General features: G+C 34.0%; 1 protein-coding gene across 1 annotated transcript; it reads right to left on the minus strand.

The window, feature by feature from the left end:
• Positions 1-5,317: 5,317 nt before the first annotated feature.
• LOC108338152 (ubiquitin-conjugating enzyme E2 10) lies at positions 5,318-11,904 on the minus strand. The gene is made up of 5 exons (XM_017574884.2): positions 11,722-11,904; positions 11,555-11,633; positions 10,716-10,843; positions 10,368-10,472; positions 5,318-5,652 (listed from the first exon to the last, which is right to left on the minus strand). Exons 2-5 carry the CDS (start codon positions 11,622-11,624, stop codon positions 5,509-5,511), a joined length of 447 nt encoding a protein of 148 aa, XP_017430373.1. The 5' UTR covers positions 11,625-11,633; positions 11,722-11,904; the 3' UTR covers positions 5,318-5,508.
• Positions 11,905-22,344: the final 10,440 nt, after the last annotated feature.

Here is a 22,344-nt window from a genome sequence, read left to right on the forward strand (position 1 = left end):
CTGAATCATTTGCACCAAGAGACGTGGTAGGGGGTGGCGAAGGAGAAGAATATGAAATAGGAGATTCACCATTTTCTTAGGGAGGTGGACTATCCATTAGGACCCTATGTGGGATGATCTGAATATGTGGAGAAACGAGTGTAGAGAATTTTAATTAAGACTTGGATTGACAGAGACAGTTGAGCTATTTAACTCAGCCACTGGAATAGGAAGGACCTGGTGGAGGATATGAACATCCTGAATAGTTGGAGAGAAGTAAGGAGTTTGTTCAAAGAATGTTACATTGGCAAACATGTAATACTTCTTAGTTTCAGGAGAGTAACACCGATATCCTTTTTGGTGTCGAGAATAGACTAAGAAGACAAATTTGAGAGCGTGAATGGAGAGTTTGTCTAGTCCTGGAGACAAGCCATGAACAAAACATACACAGCCAAACACTCAGGAATACATGTGAAATAGAATGGAGAACGGGACTTTATGATCAAGAGAGGAGGAAGGCATCCTATTAATAAGATAAAATGCAATTAAGATGGCATCCCCCTAATGATGGGCAGGAATATGGGCACCAAGCAAAAGGGTATGAGCAGTTTATAGCACGTGTCTATTTTTTTGTTCTGTTAATACCATTTTGTATTGGTGTACGAGGACAAGTAGATTGATGTAATATACCATAGGAACTCAAGATTGCAGAAAAAGAGGATGAGAAATACTCTTTGGGATTATCACTTCTTAATATTTTGATTACTTGCCAAATTGATTCTTGATTTCAGTTAAAAATGATGTAAAGATGGCTAAAATTTTAGAACGATTTTTCATAAGATAAACCCAAGTACATTTGAATATTCATCAATAAAGGTAATAAAATATCTAAAACCAAAGGAGGAGGTACGGCTAGGTCCTCATATTTCAGAATGGATGATTGAAAAACAAGAATTACATATTGAGATAAACCTTTTAGCAAAGGTAGATCTAACATGTTTTCCTAGTTAACATGACTCACATTCTAAGGTCTAGAGACTACTAAGTTTAGGACACATCTTTTTTAATTTGAACAAATGAGGATGGCCTAGTCGATCTTGTAGTACTTTAGGATTAGGAGTAGCAACAGAAGACAACCTTGGACGATATCTAAAACAGTATAATCCCTCAGCTTCATATCCTTTTTCAATCTGTCTCCCCAAACTACGCCCTTGTATAACAAAAGATTTGTGATCAAAGGTTATTGAACAATTTAACATTTTGGTCATCTGGCTTGGGGAAATTAAATTAAAAGGAATATTAGGGACAAAAAGGACAGAGTTTAGATTGAGGGAGGGAGACAAGGAAGCATGACCAACTCATTTTGAGCAAGTTTTAGATCCAATTGCAAGGACTATGAAATGAGGTTTTTCTCGAAAGGAAATGGATGAGAACAAGGAGGTATTACCATAAATGTGATCAGAAGCACCTGAGTCAATTACCTATGAATTTTGACCTTCCATGGATTGAGAAATGCAGGTTGTTGATGTACTAGGAGATTGAGATGTTTGTGCCAAGCTGTTAGACTTTAACCTTAGATACTCTTGATATTCATCATCGGTGAAATTAGAAGTAGAAGTTTAAGTCTTCGAAATTTGACGGTTTTGGAAGAGAAATAATGTAAGAAGTAATAATTCTCTTGAGTGTGACCCATCCTTTTATAGTATATGCATTGAGGACGTCCCCGACCTCCTCGTCCTCCTCCTCTAATGTCATGTCCTCCTCTTCCTTGTGTGGTAACCATGACAGATGGTTCCACTAGTTCATGTGTTTCCTGAGTTTGAGGTATTGGGACACGCAGAAGGCGAGTGGTCCATGTTTCCATGGAGGGGATCTCATGACTGGTAAAATGTTTATCTCTTATATGATCAAAAATTTGAATGTAGGGACGAAGGATCACACCATGTAATATTTGTCTAGTTTCTTCTTGATATCCTCTAATGAGTCTGTTTCTAAAAACATCCTTTGTTCTTCGACAGCAAATTGGGTTTTAGCCATGAAGGACATCATATCATGGTCTGCCATTTTTAAGAGATGCAAGCTTGTTTGTTGTGTCATAGAAACGTTGAATATCGTTAGCATAAATGCTTTGAGTTCTCTTCCAAAAGAAGTGTCAAGTTTTGAAAGCTCTTAGAGATATAAGTTTGGGTTCCACTGATTGCCATAACAGAGCATACAACTAGAAATTTGCTTAATTTCACTAATCAGCTTTTTCAGCAGGCACATGGCTTCCATCTCGCTCAAGGTGGTCATAATGTCCTTAACCAAGGAGCTACATTTCAACAGCGGCAGGCTATGATAGATAATTTTTTCAATTAGCTTCTTAGAAGTAATTGATGGATTTCTAGAGAATGAAAGAGCACTGCTAGAAGCCATTTCTGAAAAAGAAGAAACCGCAACAGCAAGGAGGTAGAAAACCATAAGGGTTTAGACCAACTTTCTTCAAGGGAAGCTTTGGGACCCTTTCGGAGAGGAGTTTCGAGGGTCAGAATGGGGAGAGGAAGGACTGACGACCATTGGGGAGATGTCGCGATGGTAACCTCACGAGCAAAGGGCAGCACATGAACAGTACACGCCTATTCGCAGCGCACAAAGATGAATCTGTGACCGCGCGTGGAGGAGAACGTGATCCCGGCACCGGTGGGGATGGTCATCATGTAGAGAGATGAACCATATCCAATGGTTGTCGAATGAAACTGTGACGACAGTCGACAGCGACCGATGGCGAAATAGTGAAGAATAGTGGCTGACAAAGTTGAAGAGCTTCAAACTGCAATGGACAGTTGCAGATAAGGACTGGACAACCACGGACAGCAAACCAGAGCACGATCAACCCGCTCTAATATCAACTTGAGATTGAAACTGTAAAATAATTCTAAAGGGCTTGAAAAATATCTCTCACTCTCATTCTACATATAAGAAAGTTCTTATACAAAAGTAAATGAAAAATTATGAGTTTGTCCCTTAACCTAGGTGCAGACCTAGATACTACTACAATATATACTAAACACACTACAATTATGATAAATACGATAAATATTCAAACAGTTCTTTTTATTTTTTTTAGTAATATCTTTTTTTTCATAATGACAAATTACAAATGTATTTTAGAATACATAGTATTTGAAATTTTAAAGTAGACAATTATGTTTAACTTGTTAAAGAAGACATATTTAATGATGTTGACATTTATGTGCTTGAATATATATATATATATATATATATATATATATATATATATATATATATATATATATATATATTATTGAAAGGGGAGCAATGTGAGTGTTAAACTCAATATTTGTGTTTGTTTTTTATGATGACAACATATTAATTGTAACAAAACATAGATGTTGTAATGACACAATAGAAATGTGTATTTGTGATTGACACATATGTTGCTATGAAAATGTTTCTTGATGAATACATATGTTCATATGTTGTTTAGTTTGCATACTTTTGTGATCATAATTGTGTTTATATCTCTGTATGCATTCTGAATGTTTTTGTGTGTTAAAACCACAAGCACAAAGCAACTCTGTATGAAATAATTGATTACAGTGATGTTGTAATCAATTAAGTCCATCAGACAGCTTATGTTTTTAAACTGTGGCAAAACAACAAGTTTTAAATTGATTACATTAAGTGTAAAATCAATTAAAACTCGTGTCTTCGCAAACATATTATTGAAATATGTTGTGATGAGTTTTTGAAGAGAAAAAGTTTTCAAAATCTTTTTAAATGAAAAGCTTAATCGATTACACTGGTTATATAATCAATTAAGTCTGTTATAATTTGAAAATTGTTTTCAAGCTTTATCATATCTACAATAACGATCATATTTTTAAATATGTTTGACTAGCATTTATTGCAAATCGATTATATTAATTGTGCATTCAATTAGAAATGTGTTAGTTGTAATTTTGTTACATCTACTACTAATATAACCGATTACATTACTAACGTAATCGATTGCGTCTATCATGAGGAAAACTATAAATTAACGCATTACACATAACTCTGAAACAGATTGGTCATTCTAAATTTTCATATCTGATATCTTTGATTTGAGAAAAGTGTTACAGGTGTTAAGACGCTCCAAGAAACAAGATTCATAGAGTTTGATACATCTTGAGGTTTCGTGAAGAACAAATCTGGATTTACATTGATAACCAACTACTACACGAGTGAGGTGTATTCTTACCTGATCAGACTTTGTTTTCTACAATCTTAGATTGTGGTGGTTCCCTATGTGTGCGGCCAGGAAGAAGAGTAAGGAGTTCTTGGTCCTTTGAGAGGTGTTCTCAAAGGGTTCTGCAGTGCAGACTTGTAATTATTTATGTAGGTGTTATCTTTCTATATTTGATTATTGATTGAGAGAGGTGTTTATATTTGAGAGAGTCTCTGTAAAACCTTTGTTGTAAAACTCAAATCATTATAATGAAATATCCTTCAATCTAAAGTTGATTGGAAGGGAAATTAAATGTAGGCATTGAGACCGAACCAGTATAAATCTTCTATTTGTATTTCTCTCCTTATCTCTTTTACTTTCACTACATACGCGTCTTACTTAGATTACAAGAAAGATTAAAGATCATTCTAAATTTGCAAAAAGATTTAAAAAGCATTTATTTTTATTGTTCACCAATTCACCCCATCTTGTGTTGAAAAACAAGACACTTCATTTCTAATATATAACTATACACACACACGTAGATGTATGAATATTATCTCTTATAAGGTTAGGAGTCAATCGTTGAGATTTATATATATAATCTCTCTTAACATCTCAAGTTCCATTCTTCTTTTTAATTGCATGTTCCTCTTGGTTTTTATATACCTCCCCCTCCCACAACTAACAAGATCTCCAGAAAACTTATCTCACTCTAACAGTGATTCAAAAAGAAATTGCTCTGAATGGTCAGAAGGAAACAGAGGAAAGCTCACATTAGGGAATTATTGTGATAGTTGTGGCTTAACATCATAAATAGTATCCGGGCATTATTCAATACCTGAAGGTTGATAGTTATCCAATACCATAGGGCAGATTTAATTTCTTCTTCTCAATAGAAACTAAGTATGAACTTGATTAAAATTTTATGCTCGAAGCATAGCTTTACCAAAACCATATTCAGCGTCCATCAAAACTTGAGCTATATGGCTACTCAATACCATGGACTCTTGAAAATTAAAACATGAAATCTTACCGCTATATGGTTATCAAATTCATTGATTTTCAATAAATGGCAACTTTAGTGCATAATAATAGACCAACCCAAACATTCTAAATAAGCGATGGTGCTGCAAATACAATGTTAAAATTTTGACAAACTTTTAATTGGGGCTACATTTCACTGCTTTAGAGGTAGCATTTGCATTTTGCAATACAAACAACAGAAGAAATGTTTCAGGGTCCTCAAATATTCATACAAAGCCTGTTAGGCCTAGACATTGAAAATAAAAATCGCTCTCCCTCGTACTATATGTTAATTAGCCCATGGCATATTTCTGGGTCCAGCTTCTTGCAGTTGACTCATATTTATTCCTGTCTGTCTTGTACATGTGGGCAATTTCAGGGACCAAAGGATCATCAGGATTTGGGTCCGTTAACAGGGAACAAATTGAAAGCAACACCTAAAGATGAACAAAGTAAGCAACGATACCACAATAAATATTTTGAACATGCTTAACCACTTGCATAAGATTAGCTCTAAGACCTGTCACTTGAACTTGATGCAAAACAGAAAATTTAATTTAAACTACAACAGTGACAAGCAACGTTCATATGGATCAGAAGAAGACGTTTAACTTCAAGACACAATTATTATATTCAGGAAGAGACTAGTACTAGTGTTGGGAAATTGAACAAGGATGGTCATGAACCAGTTTGGTCAAGATGATCCTGCTGATATGTTGAACTAAATGACAAGCAGTTAGACCAGGACCTGCCTTGTCGAACCAGTCTGAATCAAGATGATCTAGCTAGTCTAAAATATGCTTCAATTGTCAAACTAAGTATGAGTCCAGGTCCATCTACGGTGTAACCAATCATATATCTCACAATCATTCTCTTTTCTTTTTTAACAAAAGTTACCAATTTGCATTTTATAATTGTTGCCAATGATTTATAAACACAAGCTTGGAGAATTGGTGATGGCATACCCAATAGTAATGGCCTAGAACATTCAAGAAGGATTGAAGTCATCTGTGAAAGAAAAGCCCAGACTCTTATCAGCATGGACTATTAGTAAGTTTTTAGTAGAATAGGTTTATTTGGGCTTTGTATACGGGCCTAGCATTATAGGATTTTCTTTTGAGCATTGTATAATAGCCAAGTAGTCTAGATTTTATTTTAGGCCTTGTATTTGGGCCCTAAAGAGACACTTGGATTTAGGTCAAAAAAATTGGAGAGCAAACCTTCTAGAAGCTTGTGGCCCTTTGCCATAATGGTTTCCAAGTTACTCTTTTTTGTGAGATACATGCTCTTGTCATGCGACATGCTCCTAATGGAGAGGATTTCTCCTTGATAGTGGCCATGTGCCATCCTCCTAATAGAGACAAATTTTCCTTGGTCTCCAAGTTACAATATTAGGGTTTTGCTGCTTTTACAATTTGGAAACACCTTTAGGGTTATCTAAGGTTATAAACAGAGGAGTCTCCACATATAAATTCACCTTTGAATTGAGTATTATTATACTACCAAATTTGTGTTATACTACTCAACTTAAGACACCAAGACTAGAACACCCCTTCTAGGTTTCCTCTAGACACCCTTCCTCTTAATTTGGCCAACAACTCTTGAGAACACATCAAACCCCACCATAGCCTCTCTCCCTTACTATAGTCATATAGTTGAAAGGAGGAGTCATCATCTCATCATATCAAACCCGCCGTATGCGTACCATATTTCAACCACCATCAAGCTTCCACAAATCGTCACCCATTTGGAAGTCTCCCCTTGGCTTGAGTCATGTAACTTGGAGGAGCCTATCCCATCATTAGGTAATGAGAAAGAAAAAAGAGAGAAAAAAAAGAGATTGAGAGAAGAGAAGAAGAGAAAGTGTTACTAAAGGCACCTACCACTCCCTCAATAATAGTTGAAACCAAGATGACAAAGGAAGTTTTCCAATCACTGAACTTCTCAATTTATCATTAAATCATCTTTCATAATTTCAACCTTTACTTTTCAAAACTTTTCAACCTCATTTCAACTTCCCATTATTTTAAACTCCTCAAATTTTTCAAAATCACACTTTAAGTTAATGTTGCTTCCTAGTTTACAATTAACCCAAAGTGGATGAAAACACTCTTGGAAAGTAGGCATTGAAAACTCTCAAGAAATGTCTCTCAAAATTAACGGTAAGGCCTCCTTCTAGTCTTTCATTGAGATATATTGTGCTTATGAAACAAAAAGTGATTGAAATCTTGTTTGGTGATGTTGGAAGTCCCACATCGACTAGAGATAAGGCCAATTCATAGTTTATAAGTGGGTGCAAACCTCACCTTACAAGCCGGTTTTGTGGGGTTGAGTTAGGCTTAAAATCCACTTCTAATATGGTATCAGAGCCATGGTTAGAGCCTATCCTAGCGAGTTCTAAGTGGGCATTCTATTCTTCTATTCCATCCGCTATCGGACCGTTATCGGACCACCCAATTTCTATTATCACGCACGAGATGTCTATACCTCGGCGTGAAGGGGGTGTGTTGGATGTCCCACATCGACTAGAGATAAGGCCAATTCATAGTTTATAAGTGGGTGCAAACCTCACCCTACAAGCCGGTTTTGTGGGGTTGAATTAGGCTTAAAATCCACTTCTAATAGTGATTATTGTAGATGGATCTTTGATCCTGGAGGAATGATACCAAGTTGACCAACAATAAGAAAAAGGTTTTGCCATGAAGAAACATGAAGATTTGAAGACAAATTATTTTCAAAAGGGAAGGGATGATGGCATACCACCAAGCCATCAAGAACATTCAAGAAGGGTTGAAATCATCTGTGGAAGGAGGGTCCAAACTTTTATCGTCATGGGCCATCAGTGAGTTTTTAGAATAGGTTTCTTAGGGCTTTGTATTATGAGTCTAGTAGTATAGGGTTTTCTTTTGGATCTTGTATAATGGGTCAAAGGATCAAATAGTCTATGTTTTCTTTTGGGCCTTGTATAATGGGTGAAATAGTCTAGGTTTCCTTTTGGGATTTGTATTTTTGGCTAGGTATAGGGTTTTGGCCAGAGAAGATGGGCCATATGAAGACACTTGAATCTAGGGTAAAAAATCTTAACTTGGAAAGCAAACCATCTAGAAGCTTGTGGGTCCATGGCTAAAAAAGTCTCCAAGTTGCTCTCTTTTGTAAGACACATGCTCTTGACATGTGGCATGCTCGAGAAGATTTCTCCCTAATAGTGGTCATGTGTCATCCTTCTAATGGAGAAGTTTATTCCTTGGTCTCCAAGTTAGAGTATTAGGGTTATGTTTCTACAATTTAGAGACACCTTTAGGGTTACCTAAGCTTATAAATAGAAGTGTCTCTCTCGTATAAATTCACTTTTGAATTGAGTATTATTATGTTACCAAATTTATGTCATACTACTCAACTTAGGTCACTGAGGCTAAAGCATCCCTTCTAGGTTTTCTCTACCTATCGTTCCTCTTGAGTTAGCTCAACCATTCTTGAGAACATATCAGACACCACTATAGTCTCTCTGCCTTGCTTGAGTCATATAGCTAGAAAGAGGAGTCATCATCTCATCACATCAAAACCACCATATGCATACCATATTTCCACCACCATCAAGCTTCTACAAACCACCACCTTGGCTTGAGTGATATAACTTGGAAGAGCTTATCCCATCAATTGGTACTACCAACTTGAGATTGAAAAGAAATAATTCTAGAGGACTTAATTGATCTCTCTCATAATCTTCTATTTATAAAAATAAATTGATACAAGAGTACATGATAATTAGGGTAACTTAGACACAATATAATCATGATAAATAGGGTAACCTAGACACAATATAATCATGATAAATAGGGTAACCCTAGACACAATATAATCATGATAAATAGGGTAACCCTGGACAGAATATAATCATGATAAATAGGGTAAATATTCTAACACTACCTAACCCCTTTCATCGCTTAGTAGTGACTATGTTCTTTATTTCCTAATTGCCTTTTAAATTTGTTGTATTTTGTCAAATTGATCTAACTCCATGATACTATCGACCTTCAATAAAAGTACAGGATTGGATATTGGATTGGATGAAAGTTTAAATGATTTTTCTGCTTTGGATTGTTAGTTAGTCAATTAGGAAGACATGTTTGTCACAATAAACAAGCTTTGCCTCCTCTATATTTAGTTCACTCTGATATTTGAAATTATTTTCATATTATTATCCCTTATAGTTTAAAATATTGTGTTACCCCACTCTATCATTTTTCCTCATTCTCATCTATACAACCTTCCTATATATGGTTTTGGTTCCACATACTTTGTACATAACCTCATAGCTCGTATTGATGTTTCTCCCCTGATCTTTATCGTTATTATGTGTTGCTGAAATCTCTTTCTTTAAGTTTGTTCCATATCATACAATTGTTCATTCTAATAACGACATATGTAGATACTTTCTTACCATTGTCAATCATTTTTCCTCATAACCAGATGACTCTACCAAAACTTGGGAAGTTTCTACTACACTTTAGGAAAATCAACATCGTTCAAACCTTTTGATATTCTAATATAGGATCCATCTTCAACAAATAATGATATAGTGAAGGTCATGCTTTTGATCCTTCCCCGAGGCCACCTTCCCTACTAGATATAGTTCCATCTGAAAATGATTGAGCTATTGCTACTCAAGGGTAGACATTCTACTTGTAACGTTTCTCCCCACTATACAAACCTTGGTTATCATAAGTGTTCCCCTTATATTCTCAGATAGCAAACTTTAAGTTTAATCTCATAAAAACGACTTATAACATGAAGTTTGCACCCACTTATATATTATAATTTGATTATATTTATAGTCAATGTGAAATCTCCAACATACTCAAATCATGCAGACATGTCAAGCATGACACTAAATATTTGTAGGTGGTCAATAGTAGCATGAATGCATGTGACACAATAAGTCCAACAAATCTTGTTAAGATAGAGTTTGATACCATTCTATAAAAGTGAATTTTAAACCTACTTCAAACTCACAAACTAACTTGTAAAATGGAACTTCCACTTAAATACTACACAATTTAACAATATATCAAGTCAATGTAAAATCCTCAATACTTTTAATAGAGGAATAACAAAACACATTTCAAAACACCTTATAAATGAACAAACCTACCTTGGAAATGGTTAGGGCAGGGCTCCACTGCTCCTTTAATATATCGAGGCAAATGCTTCCATTGCTATTTATGTTTGGGTGGAATACTTTCGTCCTAAATGCAACCTGAAAGATCCATCACCATACATATAAGTATGCACTAGAGAACAAATGATATGATGTTGATGACAACATTCAGATACATGCATAAATTTTCAAACACTTAATGGAAATGATACATGCATAAATTTTATACACTTAAGGGAAATGAAAAAAGAAAATAAGGGGAACTACATTCCATTATTATTTAAAAATAATTCAAGAAAGTTAAGGTATAAAACATTATATACTCCAAAATGATATACAAACCTTGGGTGGCTTGAAGGGATAATCTGGAGGGAAATGAATAGTCACTAGGAAAACACCTCCCGCATAAGGACTGTCCGGAGGACCCATAATTGTTGCTTGCCAATGAAACATGTCTTCAGCAACAGGACCTAAAATTTGTAATTTTTCTAATTAAAAGTGTATAAACTCCTAAATGATAGTGCAAGGAAATGAAAACGTGAAAATAACAGTACCTAGCAGTTTTATCCAACTATGTCATCCAAAGACTATATATAAAAGTCAACTACAGCAGCTCCAGCTGCCTTTATTGAATAATTTTGCCATAAAACACACAACAGCCAATAGATGCATGATCCAGGAATTAATGCTAACAGGAAATATGGAATAGTGAATGAAATTTAAAATAATCATGAGGTTGGGGAATATGTATCCTATTACAAGAACCTTAAAACATATGAAACACAAAACTACTGTTGGTCCATATAGAAAATCATTTCAGCATTCATCACAAAACCCCAATTATTTCTCCTTCCGTATCATCAATCCACAACAAGTTCGCAGCTCATCACTGCAACACGGAACCAACTAAACACTACTTTAATCTAAAAGCAACAGCAAGATCAATCTCAAACAATATCCGCGGTAACCGATTGAAGCAAATCTCAACTATAAACCAAAGATAAAATTTTCAACTGTAATTTTACAGTATACAAAAACTTTCTACAAATAAACGGAATCAGTTTCTTCCTGGCCAAACTTAAATCTAAACCGTTAAGGCCAAACAAACACCAAATAATTCAACAAAAAAAAATCTTAACGAAAAAGGCAAAACATAAAAAAAAAATGGGGGAAATATGGACCGGCACTGCAAGAAGTTGGAGGATCCTTCTGCAAATCCTTAAGCTCCTTCAAAATTCGCTTCGACGCCATCGCGAAAACCTAAAACAGATCGAAATAACAAATCCGATCAGATCAAAACCCAAAACACGCGTGCTAAGAACATAGCGTCATACAAATATTTGTATACCTAGAGAAAAAGCAAGAGAGATCCTCCTTCGGATTTGCGACGAAGAACGCGAACGAGAGAGGGAGAAACAGGGAGAGACAAGGAGAGACAAGGAGAGAGAAAGAAAAGGTGCGAGCAAAAATTGGAGAAGGAAACGAGTTTTTATATTACTAAATGAATGCCGGGTGTTTGGAATTGATTCACTTCTATGTGATTGATTTTGATTTGGTTTGGGTTATTCTTCAATAGTTGAAGATCTTAATTTTGCTTCAATTTTATTTAATTATAATTACTTATTGGTTTTCATAATGGCTCGTCATTGATGGAATCCTGTGAAGGTTACCCCATAAGTCACCGAGAAATGAGATTAACTCCACCTTGGAAAATATTTTCACTCATATTTTCACTCTTTTGTCAATATATTTAAATTTGGCTTAATCCTTTTTGGTTATGAAGTCAAAATTTTAACGGCGCAGGTGTCCTTGGACAAAACATAATAAGGTGTCCAGTTTTAGTGATTGTGTGGCACTGTGAGAGTGAATGAGGTGTAAATTTAAATTTTTTTTTCTTAAAATTGATTATGTGGCAATGTTTTGACAGAGGGTTAAAAGAAAAGGGGTTAGGGTTTGACATATGGCAAACCCTTTCTACCCAAATTAGGGTTTCAGAATTGCAAAGGGAAAAGTTGCGTGCCTACGCCACAAAGGGATTTCTACGAATTGGTAGAGGCGTTGCTTCTGGTGGCTTGAAGCTCACGGTGGCGAGATGAACTCTTGTGGTGGCTGCAGCGAAACTTGCGATGGCATGGTGGAGGACGGACATAGAGGTTGGTGCGGTGTTGGCGACGGTGGCGGCTTGCGATGAAAGTGTGATTCTAGTTTGATGAAATTTGATGGCTGATGCAAAGGGAAATTCTTTATTGGGTTAATAAGTTCTCTACTGCATATAAAAAGATAGACAACTAGTTGGGGAAAAAATTCTATACTGCAGTACTCATATTTTTGGAGAATAAGTTCACAACAGCTTTGTAAAGAAACCATCATATACATTAAAAAATGTTTTAATTTATGGCTTAATATAATAACAGATTATTAAAGGAGCATGTTTTACTCTTCAAAAAGTGATGGGAGCAAGCCCCGAAAATCTAGTCCAACCCAACCAAGTCCCATGGTACAGTACTGTTAAAAATACATAAAAGAGAAGTTTTAGATGTAATCTCTTCTTGTTGTATTAGTCAAGCAGTACTAGTAGGCAGGACAAACTTGTTGTGTGCTACCTTTGCGTGGAAATTCATTATGTGACCCCTTAACAATGTATTGTGTGTTACCTTTGCCCCCGACCCGACATTCATACCTCTAACATCCATTACAAGACACAACATATCCATGATCAAACAAGGGGTAGCATATCCAGCATATCCATGAGTTACGTTTTTCAATTCGATCTTCAAATTTCCTCTTCAACGAGATAAACACTAACCCCAATTTGAAATCCATTTTCACCAGAATGTTTAATCCTAAATCACGATTTCATTCTAACCCTAACCCTTCTTTTTTTAACCTCTCACATTACACTACCACGCAATCTTTTTTTTTGTCCAATTTTTTATTTTACAGCTCATTCACTCTCACAATGTCACGCAATCACTAAAACTAAACACCTCATTATGATTTGTTCAGGGGGCACCTGCACCATTAAAACTTTAACGCCGTAACCAAAAAGGATTAACTTGACCCGATTTTTCACAAGTTGGGACCGTTTCGAACTTTTTAAAAAGGTAGGACCATTTTGAACAATTCTCCCTCTTTCAAAGGACCAAAAGAGGTATTAAGCCTTTAAATTTACATGAAATTCAGTCAATTATTTCTTTTTTTACTTTTAGAGTTTGCTTTTTAGCCACTCAATCCAAAACATTTGAAGTTCGAGGTACATTGGAACTAAGTTAGAGAGAATCCGAAATACTTGGAAATAATCATTCTAAAATATATTTATGTTAAAAATGCTTTTGAGACAAGAATGAATTTAAATCTCACATTGGATAAAAATGAGATAGGAGAGTATTATATAATAATAAAGACTTACAAACTTATTGTCTTAATATTTTGGATTAAGAGTGGTATATGTGATTGGACTCAAGTTTTATTATTGTTGTGTCTCCACAGTGAACCTCCCCCTATGTAGACCCTATTAGAGCCAAAGGTTAGTCTTGGTGACCAGTTCAAACAAGTCTTCCTAACTAGGATTCCAAATAAGTATACCCGTTAAGATGAACGACGATACAAAAATGGGTAGAATCAAATGTAGAAATGTACAATTTAAACGAAGAACACAAAAAAATAAAAACTCAATAAAATTGAATAAAATATTACGGGTTTTATTCCTTATAAAATTTTTAGAACAATAAACCAAACAAAGTTTCAAAATAAAGCACATAATGCAAACATTCAAGAATTTTTAGGTTTTTTTTTAAATTTGATACAAAAAATAAGATGAGGATATTCAAACCATAACCTTGCTTTGATACTAGATGATACAATCTTGTCCAAGAAATGATACGATTGCTTCTGAATTTAAATCCACAAGAGGCACAACAAAAACAAATCAAAGAAAAAAGTGAAATAAGATAAGGATGGAGACACCAAAAATTGATCATATTGCGAAGATTCACCAGAAAGATGTTAACATTTGATAAGAATCAAAATTCTAATTCAAGAACCAAGAGAATCCTTTCTCAATGAATCCAAATGCATATAATATGACTCAAAAGTATTTACATCATCTTTTGATACTTCTATACATATACACATAAGTTTAAGGAAAACTAGAAAGCCTAAAATAAAGCCCAAGAAAAAAAATAACAGAAAACAAAAATAATAAACATAGACTTCCGCCTAACGAGGCCCACTTGCCCAGCGAACATAAACTAGCCTGCCCGGTGAATTTAACATTCTGTAAAATTAAAATAAAGATACAATTTATTTAATTTCCTAAATTATTCTTCAATTGTGCTCATGATCTTCATGTTCTTTAAGTTCTCCCCTTTATTGAACATTATAAGATTCAAGGAGACGTGTTTTGATCTTTGACCTTGTCATAGATTCTTTGAATTGCAAATGTTCTTCCATAAATTCTTCTTATACATGCTTAGGAGATAGTTTTTTATCATACCCTCCTTATTAAAGAGGATTTGTCCTCAAATTCGTACCACTTGAAAATTCCTTATCATTCTCTCCTATTTAGATAGAATTTGACTTGAATTCTAGAAGATCATACCAACAAACACAAACATAAATCAAAGACACAAATATAAAATAATCAAAAATAGAAATTCTACCAAAGTGATATTTAGATCCTGAAAGAGGTCAATCTCTTATTATCAACGGTTTGGAGGTTTACCTCCAAGGTCAAATCCCCACCTTGATAAGTGCTTAAGATAAGTAATTTTCATTTTTAAATTAGCACTTATCTTGTTTTGATTGTGTTAAAATCTATGATATCTACTCCAATTTTCACTTATTTTGTAGGAACATATGAATCCAAGGAGTTAATCTATGAATTGAGAAAAAAATAAAATAAATTCAGCACTTTTTGATGAATTGTCTTGTTATAGCTGTAGTGCCACCTGAGGGCTTGAGCCATACAGAAAACTCACTCAAGAAGGTTTCCTAAAGCCATGAATTAAAGCTTAAGCCATGAGAGAGTACTTCATTATTAAGCAACTGTAGGCAACTCTAACCCTAAACTTCATAGCTTGAGCCATAGAGGAAACTCACTAAGGGAGGAAACCTCAGTGTTAGAACCATGAACCACTGCTTGGGCCATACTACGAATGTCTATAAATACAAGCACTTCGGACAGATTCAAAGGAGGTGCAAAAGGAGAGAGAGAAAGACTTGGGTCTACACTTTCTTAGAATGATTTTAGAGAGAGACTCTATTGAGTCTCTTCACATATATCCTTGTAATTCAAAGACACATCTTTAGAGGATTGGGAGATGTTTTCCTCCTCTTTGCATGTACTTTTTCCATTATTCACGAGGAGCTAAATCTTTGCTGTGTTGGAGCATGATGTAGCAGATTCAAACTCTTTTGTATTCGGTGAAACTTTTCATTTATGCATGTTTTCTTTGATTTAAAATGGTTAATTGATTTATGTTTGTTGTTGGATGAACTGATCACTTATCATGTTTAACTGGCTTAAGATTGAGTGTAAGCTAATCTTAAGTTATGATCCAATTAGTTTTCTTGTATGCTTCTGATGCTAGAAATAGACCAGGGGTGTGCAGTTGGAATATAATCTTAATTGTAATTCAAGTGATCTTTATGTTTGGGGTTCATTATCTTCAATTTAAAATTAAAATAAAATTACAAATTATTTAATTTCTTAAATTATTCTTTAATTGTGCTCATGATCTTCATGTTCTTTAAGTTTCATCCTTCATGGAACATTATAAGATTCAAGGAGACGTGTTTTGATCTTTGACATTGTCATAGATTCTTTGAATTACAAATGTTCTTTCACAAGTTCTTCTCATACATGTTCCGAAGATAGTCCTCTATCATACCTTCCTTGAAGAGGATTTGTCCGTAAATTCGTACCACTTAAAGATTATTTATCATTCTCCCCTGTTTGGATAGTATTTGACCTAAATTCTAGAAGATCTTACGCACAAAAAAAGTAATAAATCAAAGACAAAAATCTAAAATAATCAAAAATAGAAATTATACTAAAGTGATAGTTGGATCCTAGAAGAGACCAATCTCCTATTATCAAAGGTTTAGAGGTCAGCCTCCAGGGTTAAATACCCAACTACAAAAATCATCAAACAATTTGTTATAATAAGAGGAATCATAAAACTTCAAGGAATTTTTAAAAGAACTAAAACAATAAAATTAAAATTTAATAGTGTTGGAAGTCCCACATCGACTAGAGATAAAGCCAATTCATAGTTTATAAGTGGGTACAAACCTCACCATACAAGCCGGTTTTATAGGGTTGAGTTAGGCTTAAAGTCCACTTCTAACATGGTATCAGAGTCATGGTTAGAGTCTATCCTAGCGATATTGTTGTTTGCTGGGCATATTGTTTCACCCGCTATCGGGCCGCTATCGGACCGCTATCGGACCACCCATTGTCTAATCCCACGCTCGAGATGTATATACCTCGGCGTGAGGAGGGTGTGTTGGAAGTCTCACATCGACTAGAGATAAAGCCAATTCATAGTTTATAAGTGGGTGCAAACCTCACCATACAAGCCGGTTTTGTGGGGTTGAGTTAGGCTTAAAGTCCACTTCTTAATAAATAGGACTACTAAAAAGAGTTAAATGAGACAATGCGGAGACTCTAAAAAAGACTAAATATAATTCGATAGATTAACAATTATAAGCAATAGTGCAACATAATAATTGTGTGAACTCTATGATTTTTTTTATTACTCTTGGAACCTTACTTTCTCTTTTTTATTTATTTTTTTTAATATATATTTGTTTCTCTTTTACTAAAATCAACTATTCTTTGTTTTTCAGTTCCACACACATAAAGAAAATTAAATAATTTGTCTTTCAAACACCAAAAGTCATGCAAGATCAAGGTAAATAATTAATTGGGACTACAATTAAAAGAAAAACACAAAAGACATAATTTCCACGAATCCAATGTAAAAATGCACAATTTAAATGAAGAACACAAAAAATAAAAACTCAACGAAATTGGTTAAAATATTAGGGGTTTTACTCCTTATAAAATTCTAAGAGCAACGAACTAAACAAAATTTCAGAATAAAGCACATAACACAAACATTCAAGAATTTTTAGTTTCTTTTTAATATGACAAAAAAAGCAGATAAAAGAATGTTACCAATGTCAAGCAATGATGTTTTGAAGAGATTTTGACGATGATGCACTTGAAGCCTTGCAGAATTTTTTACATACATTGTTAAAGCATTTTTATAGAAAACCTTGTATTAGGCTTTTGCTTTCACTTGTACATCATAAGAAGCCTTTTAAATTGCTTTTTAGTATAGATATGTTGCGGCAATAATCGATTATATCATGTGTAAAACGAGAAAACACATCAAATCGGAAATAATCGATTATCTCTCAGGATAATCGATTATCACCAAAAGTTATAATTGACAAGAGTTCGGCAATAATCGATTATCACTAATGATAATCAATTATCACTATTTTGAAAACCTTATAACGGACAAAAATAATTGATTATCACTTTTGGTAATCGATTACTAGCAGTTGGGAGTTGCCTTTTCAGTTTTTGACCCTACTCGAACCTTGGGCTATAATAGAGGTCTTCACAATTCTTAGAGAGAAAATTTTCGCGTAAGAGTATTAGAGTTGTATGTCTAAGGGAAACTTTTTGTGTTTGTGAAAAGGGAGCTTGTGAACTTGGTGCTTGTAGGAGGAAGTGCTCTTTCTTGGTGTGTCTACGTGGTGGAGTATACCTACAAAGTAGAGTCAAGTTGTTCATCCTTGTGTATGTCAAAAGGAGGTATCTTTCATCTCTTATCTATTAAGAGAGGTGGTTTCTAATCTCAATCCTTATTTCTCTATTGCAAATTGTTACTTATTTTAGTGGAAAAATTAATCACTCTTTTGGAGATCTTAACAACTAGACGTCAGGTCTTTTGATCTAAACCAGTATAAAAATTACCTGTGTAATTTTTCTCCATCATTTTCTACTTTATTTATCTGCTTTTATTCAACGTAAGTTTCATATTTTTCGAAAAAACTTTTAAAAGCAATAATCTACTAACGACAAGCAATTTTCAACTGAAATCAATTATCTCCCCTCTTTGTTTTGTCTGATTTCACGCTTTTAAACATTTCGTTGCACGATACCAATTCCTACAATTGGTATCAGAGCTTGCTTTGATAGTTTTTCAAATTTTTCGAAAATGGTTGGGCAAAACCAAGTTTATGTCGAGGGTGCCTCCATCGACATACCTCCACTTTTTACGGGGGAAAATTATGCGTTATGGAAAGTCAGAATGCAAATATTTTTAGGGCTGTTGACTGGGGTATCTGGGAAGTTGTTGTAAATGGTCCTATTATTCATATTTTTAATGTGAATGGTATAGAGGAAGGAAAGCCATATTTGCAATGGACTATTGAAGAAAATAGACGAGGTCAATTTGATATAAAATCTCGTAATATAATATCATCTGCTTTGGTATTAGATGAATTTTATAGGATTTTAGTGTGCAAAACAGCTCAGGAGATGTGGGAAGTTCTTCAAGTAACTCATAAAGGAACTGACGATGTGAAGCGTGCAAGGAAACAAGAGTATGAGATGTTCAAGATGAAACAGGGTGAAACCATCATTGATGTGCAAAAATGCTTGACACGCATCGCCAACCATCTTTTTGGTTTAGGTAAAAAATTTGACACTGACGAATTAAATGTTAAAATTCTAAAATCTTTGAACAGGACGTGGCAGTCAAAGGTTACTACGATCACGTAGTCTCAACACTTGACGTCCATGTTTATGGTTGTGCTTTTTGGAAAGTTGAGAAAGCATGAGCTCAAGTTGAATAGACTAACTACTGAGGAAGACCAAGGAAAGAAGAAAACATTGGCCTTCAAAATTGAAAATTCAAAAGGCAAGAGTTTAAAGAAGGATGAGGAATCTGGAGGTGAAGACTCAAATTATGAAAATATGAGTCACATAATTAGAAAATTCAACAAGTTCATGAAATCTAAAGGTAAAGAACAATTTAAAAAGGATTGGAAGAAGAAAGAAGGATCCTCTTCAAATCATATGTGTTATGGTTGCATAAAAAAAGGGCACATTAATGCGGATTGTCCAAACATCAAAAAGTGTGAAGAAAATAAGTTTTTCAAGAAGAAGGGACCTTACATTACTTGGGAGGATAATGCATCAAGCATCTCTATTTCAAGTGATTCCGATGAAGAAGTCAACTTGTGCTTGATGGAAAATATTGATGACACTGCAAGCCAAGTAAGTTGTTCTAGTTCTGAAACTTGTGAAATTGACTTGTAAAAAGCCTTTCTTGAATTACTTGATGAATTTGAAAAGTTAGATGTTGCTCATAAGAAATTAAAAGAGTTTAAAGAGTTGCAATTAAAATTTGAAAAATCTATAAAAGAGGAAGAACGTTTGAAAAATAAAATTTTAGATCTCGAAAAGAAAAATGTTTCAGATGTTGAATGTGAGTCATGTAAGAGTGTATTTTTGAAAATTTACTTGAAGTGGCAACTAGAAATAATAATGTTGAAATGTCGATACCTGTTAAAAAGGTTTATAAAAATAAAAGTGTTCATAAAAGTAAGAACCAAATTAAAAGAACACGTAGGGTATGAGTTGAAAAAGGAACAACTTATTATAGGAACTCAAATGTTGTCACATGTTTTTATTGCATGAAAAAGGGCACACTCTTAACAAATGTAGAATCAAACATTTTGATGTTCCTCATGGAAAATATGCTTGGTTTCCTATTATAAAGTAATTTGCCTATAACCTTAAAGGACTCAAATAACATTTTGGGAACCAAAACTCTATTGCTTTGTTTTGTAGGCTAAATTTTCAAAAGGAAAAGAAGGCTCTATGGTATCATGGTAAATTTTAAGAGCTCTGAAATGATTTATGAATCTTAGATATATCTTAAGTGTCCAAAAATAGTTAAAATAACATTTTTTTAAAAGTTAACGCACAATAATTGATTATCAAGGGTGATAATCGATTATCAAGGTCTCAAAATATTCATTTTGACTCCAATGTACAAATTTGGTTCAGTAATAATCAATTATCAAGAGTGATAATCGATTAGCTTAAGTTATAACGTAAAAAAAAAATTAATTTTAAGAATTTGTTTTAGATTTTAAAGGGAAAGTTACATTTAGGGAGAGTAATTTTAATGAATTAAGGGGACCTAAATTCTTTTTGAATTAACTAATTTAGGGGGAACATAGAGATCAGATGATTTTTTTATTATGATCAGAAAAGGGGAGGAATTTTTTTATTGACATCTTATGGATTGTGATAACTAGTACATATTTGAGGTGGAGATATATGATTATGTTGACATCTTGTTATCTTTATTCTAGATTAATTACTATTTTTCCCTTACTTGACAATTAAGAACAGGACCTTACAGAACATGACATATCACAAGCCTTCAACAAGTTTTTGATCATCATCAAAAAGGGAGAGATTGTTACCAATGTGAAGCATTGATGCTTTGAAGAGATTTTGACAATGATGCACTTGAAACCTTGAAGAATTATTTACATACAGTATTAAAGCATTTTTATAGAAAACCTTGTATTAGGCTTTTGCTTTTACTTGTACATCATAAGAAGCTTGTAAATTGCTTTTTAGTATAGCTATATTGTGGCAATAATCGATTACCATGAAGGATAATCGATTATCATGTGTAAAACGAGAAAACACTCCAAATCGACAATAATCGATTATCTCTCAGGATAATCGATTATCACCGAAAGTTATAATTGACCAGGGTTCGGCAGGTGATAATCGATTATCACTATTTTGAAAACCTTATAACGGACAAAAATAATCAATTATCACTTTTGGTAATCGATTATTACTAGCAGTTCGGAGTTGTCTTTCAGTTTCTGACCCTCTCGAACCTTAGGCTATAAATAGAGGTCTTCACAATTCTTATAGAGAAATTTTTCACTTAAGAGTATTAGAACTATGTGCCTAAGGAAAACTCTTTGTGTTTGTGAAAAGGGAGCTTGTGAACTTGGTGCTTGTAGGAGGAAGTGTTTTTTTCTTAGTGTGTCTAAGTGGTGGAGTATACCTACAACGCAGAGTCAAGTTGTTCATCCTTTTGTGCGTCAAAAGGAGGTGTCTTTCATCTCTTATCTGTTAAGATAGGTGATTTCTAATGTCAATCCTTATTTCCTTATTATAAATTGTTACTTATTTTAGTGGAAAGGTTAATCACTTTTTTGGAGAGACTAACAACTAGACGTAGGGTCTTTTAATATGAACTAGTATAAAAGTTACCTGTGTAATTTTTCTCCATCCTTCTGTACTTTATTTATCTGCTTTTATTCAACGTAAGTTTTCATATTTTTCAAAGAAACTTTTAAAAGTAATAATCTATTAAAGAGAAGTAATTTTCAAATGGAACTAATTCCCTCTCCTCTTGGTTTTGTCTGATTACATGCTTTTAAACATTCTATTGCATGATACCAATTCCTACAAAAAGGATATTTAAACCATAACTTTGCTCTAATACCAGATGATATGATTCTGCCCAAGAAAGAGTACAATTCCTTTTATATTTGAATCCACAAGAGGCAGAACAAAAATAAATTATAGAAGAATACGAAATAAGACAGGATGGAGACGCCACAATCTAGCAGATTGATAAGTCAAGCGAAGATTTGCCACAAAGATTTTAACATTTGATAAGAATTAGAGTTCTAATCCAAGAACCAAAATAATCCTCTCTCAAAGAAAATGGAAATGCATATAATATGACTCAAAAGTATTTACACCAACTTTTGGTACCTCTCTATATATACATATAAGTTTATTAAAACCTAGAAACTCTATAATGAAACTCAAAGCTAAAAACACCTAAAAATAACAAAAAACAAAAAATTACATACGCAAAATTTTGCCTAACGAGGTCTA

This window comes from Vigna angularis, chromosome 7 (genome assembly GCF_016808095.1).
Source record: "Vigna angularis cultivar LongXiaoDou No.4 chromosome 7, ASM1680809v1, whole genome shotgun sequence".
Lineage (NCBI taxonomy): Eukaryota > Viridiplantae > Streptophyta > Magnoliopsida > Fabales > Fabaceae > Vigna > Vigna angularis.

Coding starts and splice junctions, on each gene's coding strand:
- LOC108338152 (XM_017574884.2), bottom strand. CDS start 11,624: ATGGCGTCGAAGCGAATTTTGAAGGAGCTTAAGGATTTGCAGAAGGAT. Junction 10,844..11,554: donor TCCAACTTCTTGCAGTGCCG/GTCCATATTTCC, acceptor TACAAATTTTAG/GTCCTGTTGCTGAAGACATG. Junction 10,473..10,715: donor ATCCCTTCAAGCCACCCAAG/GTTTGTATATCA, acceptor TGGATCTTTCAG/GTTGCATTTAGGACGAAAGT.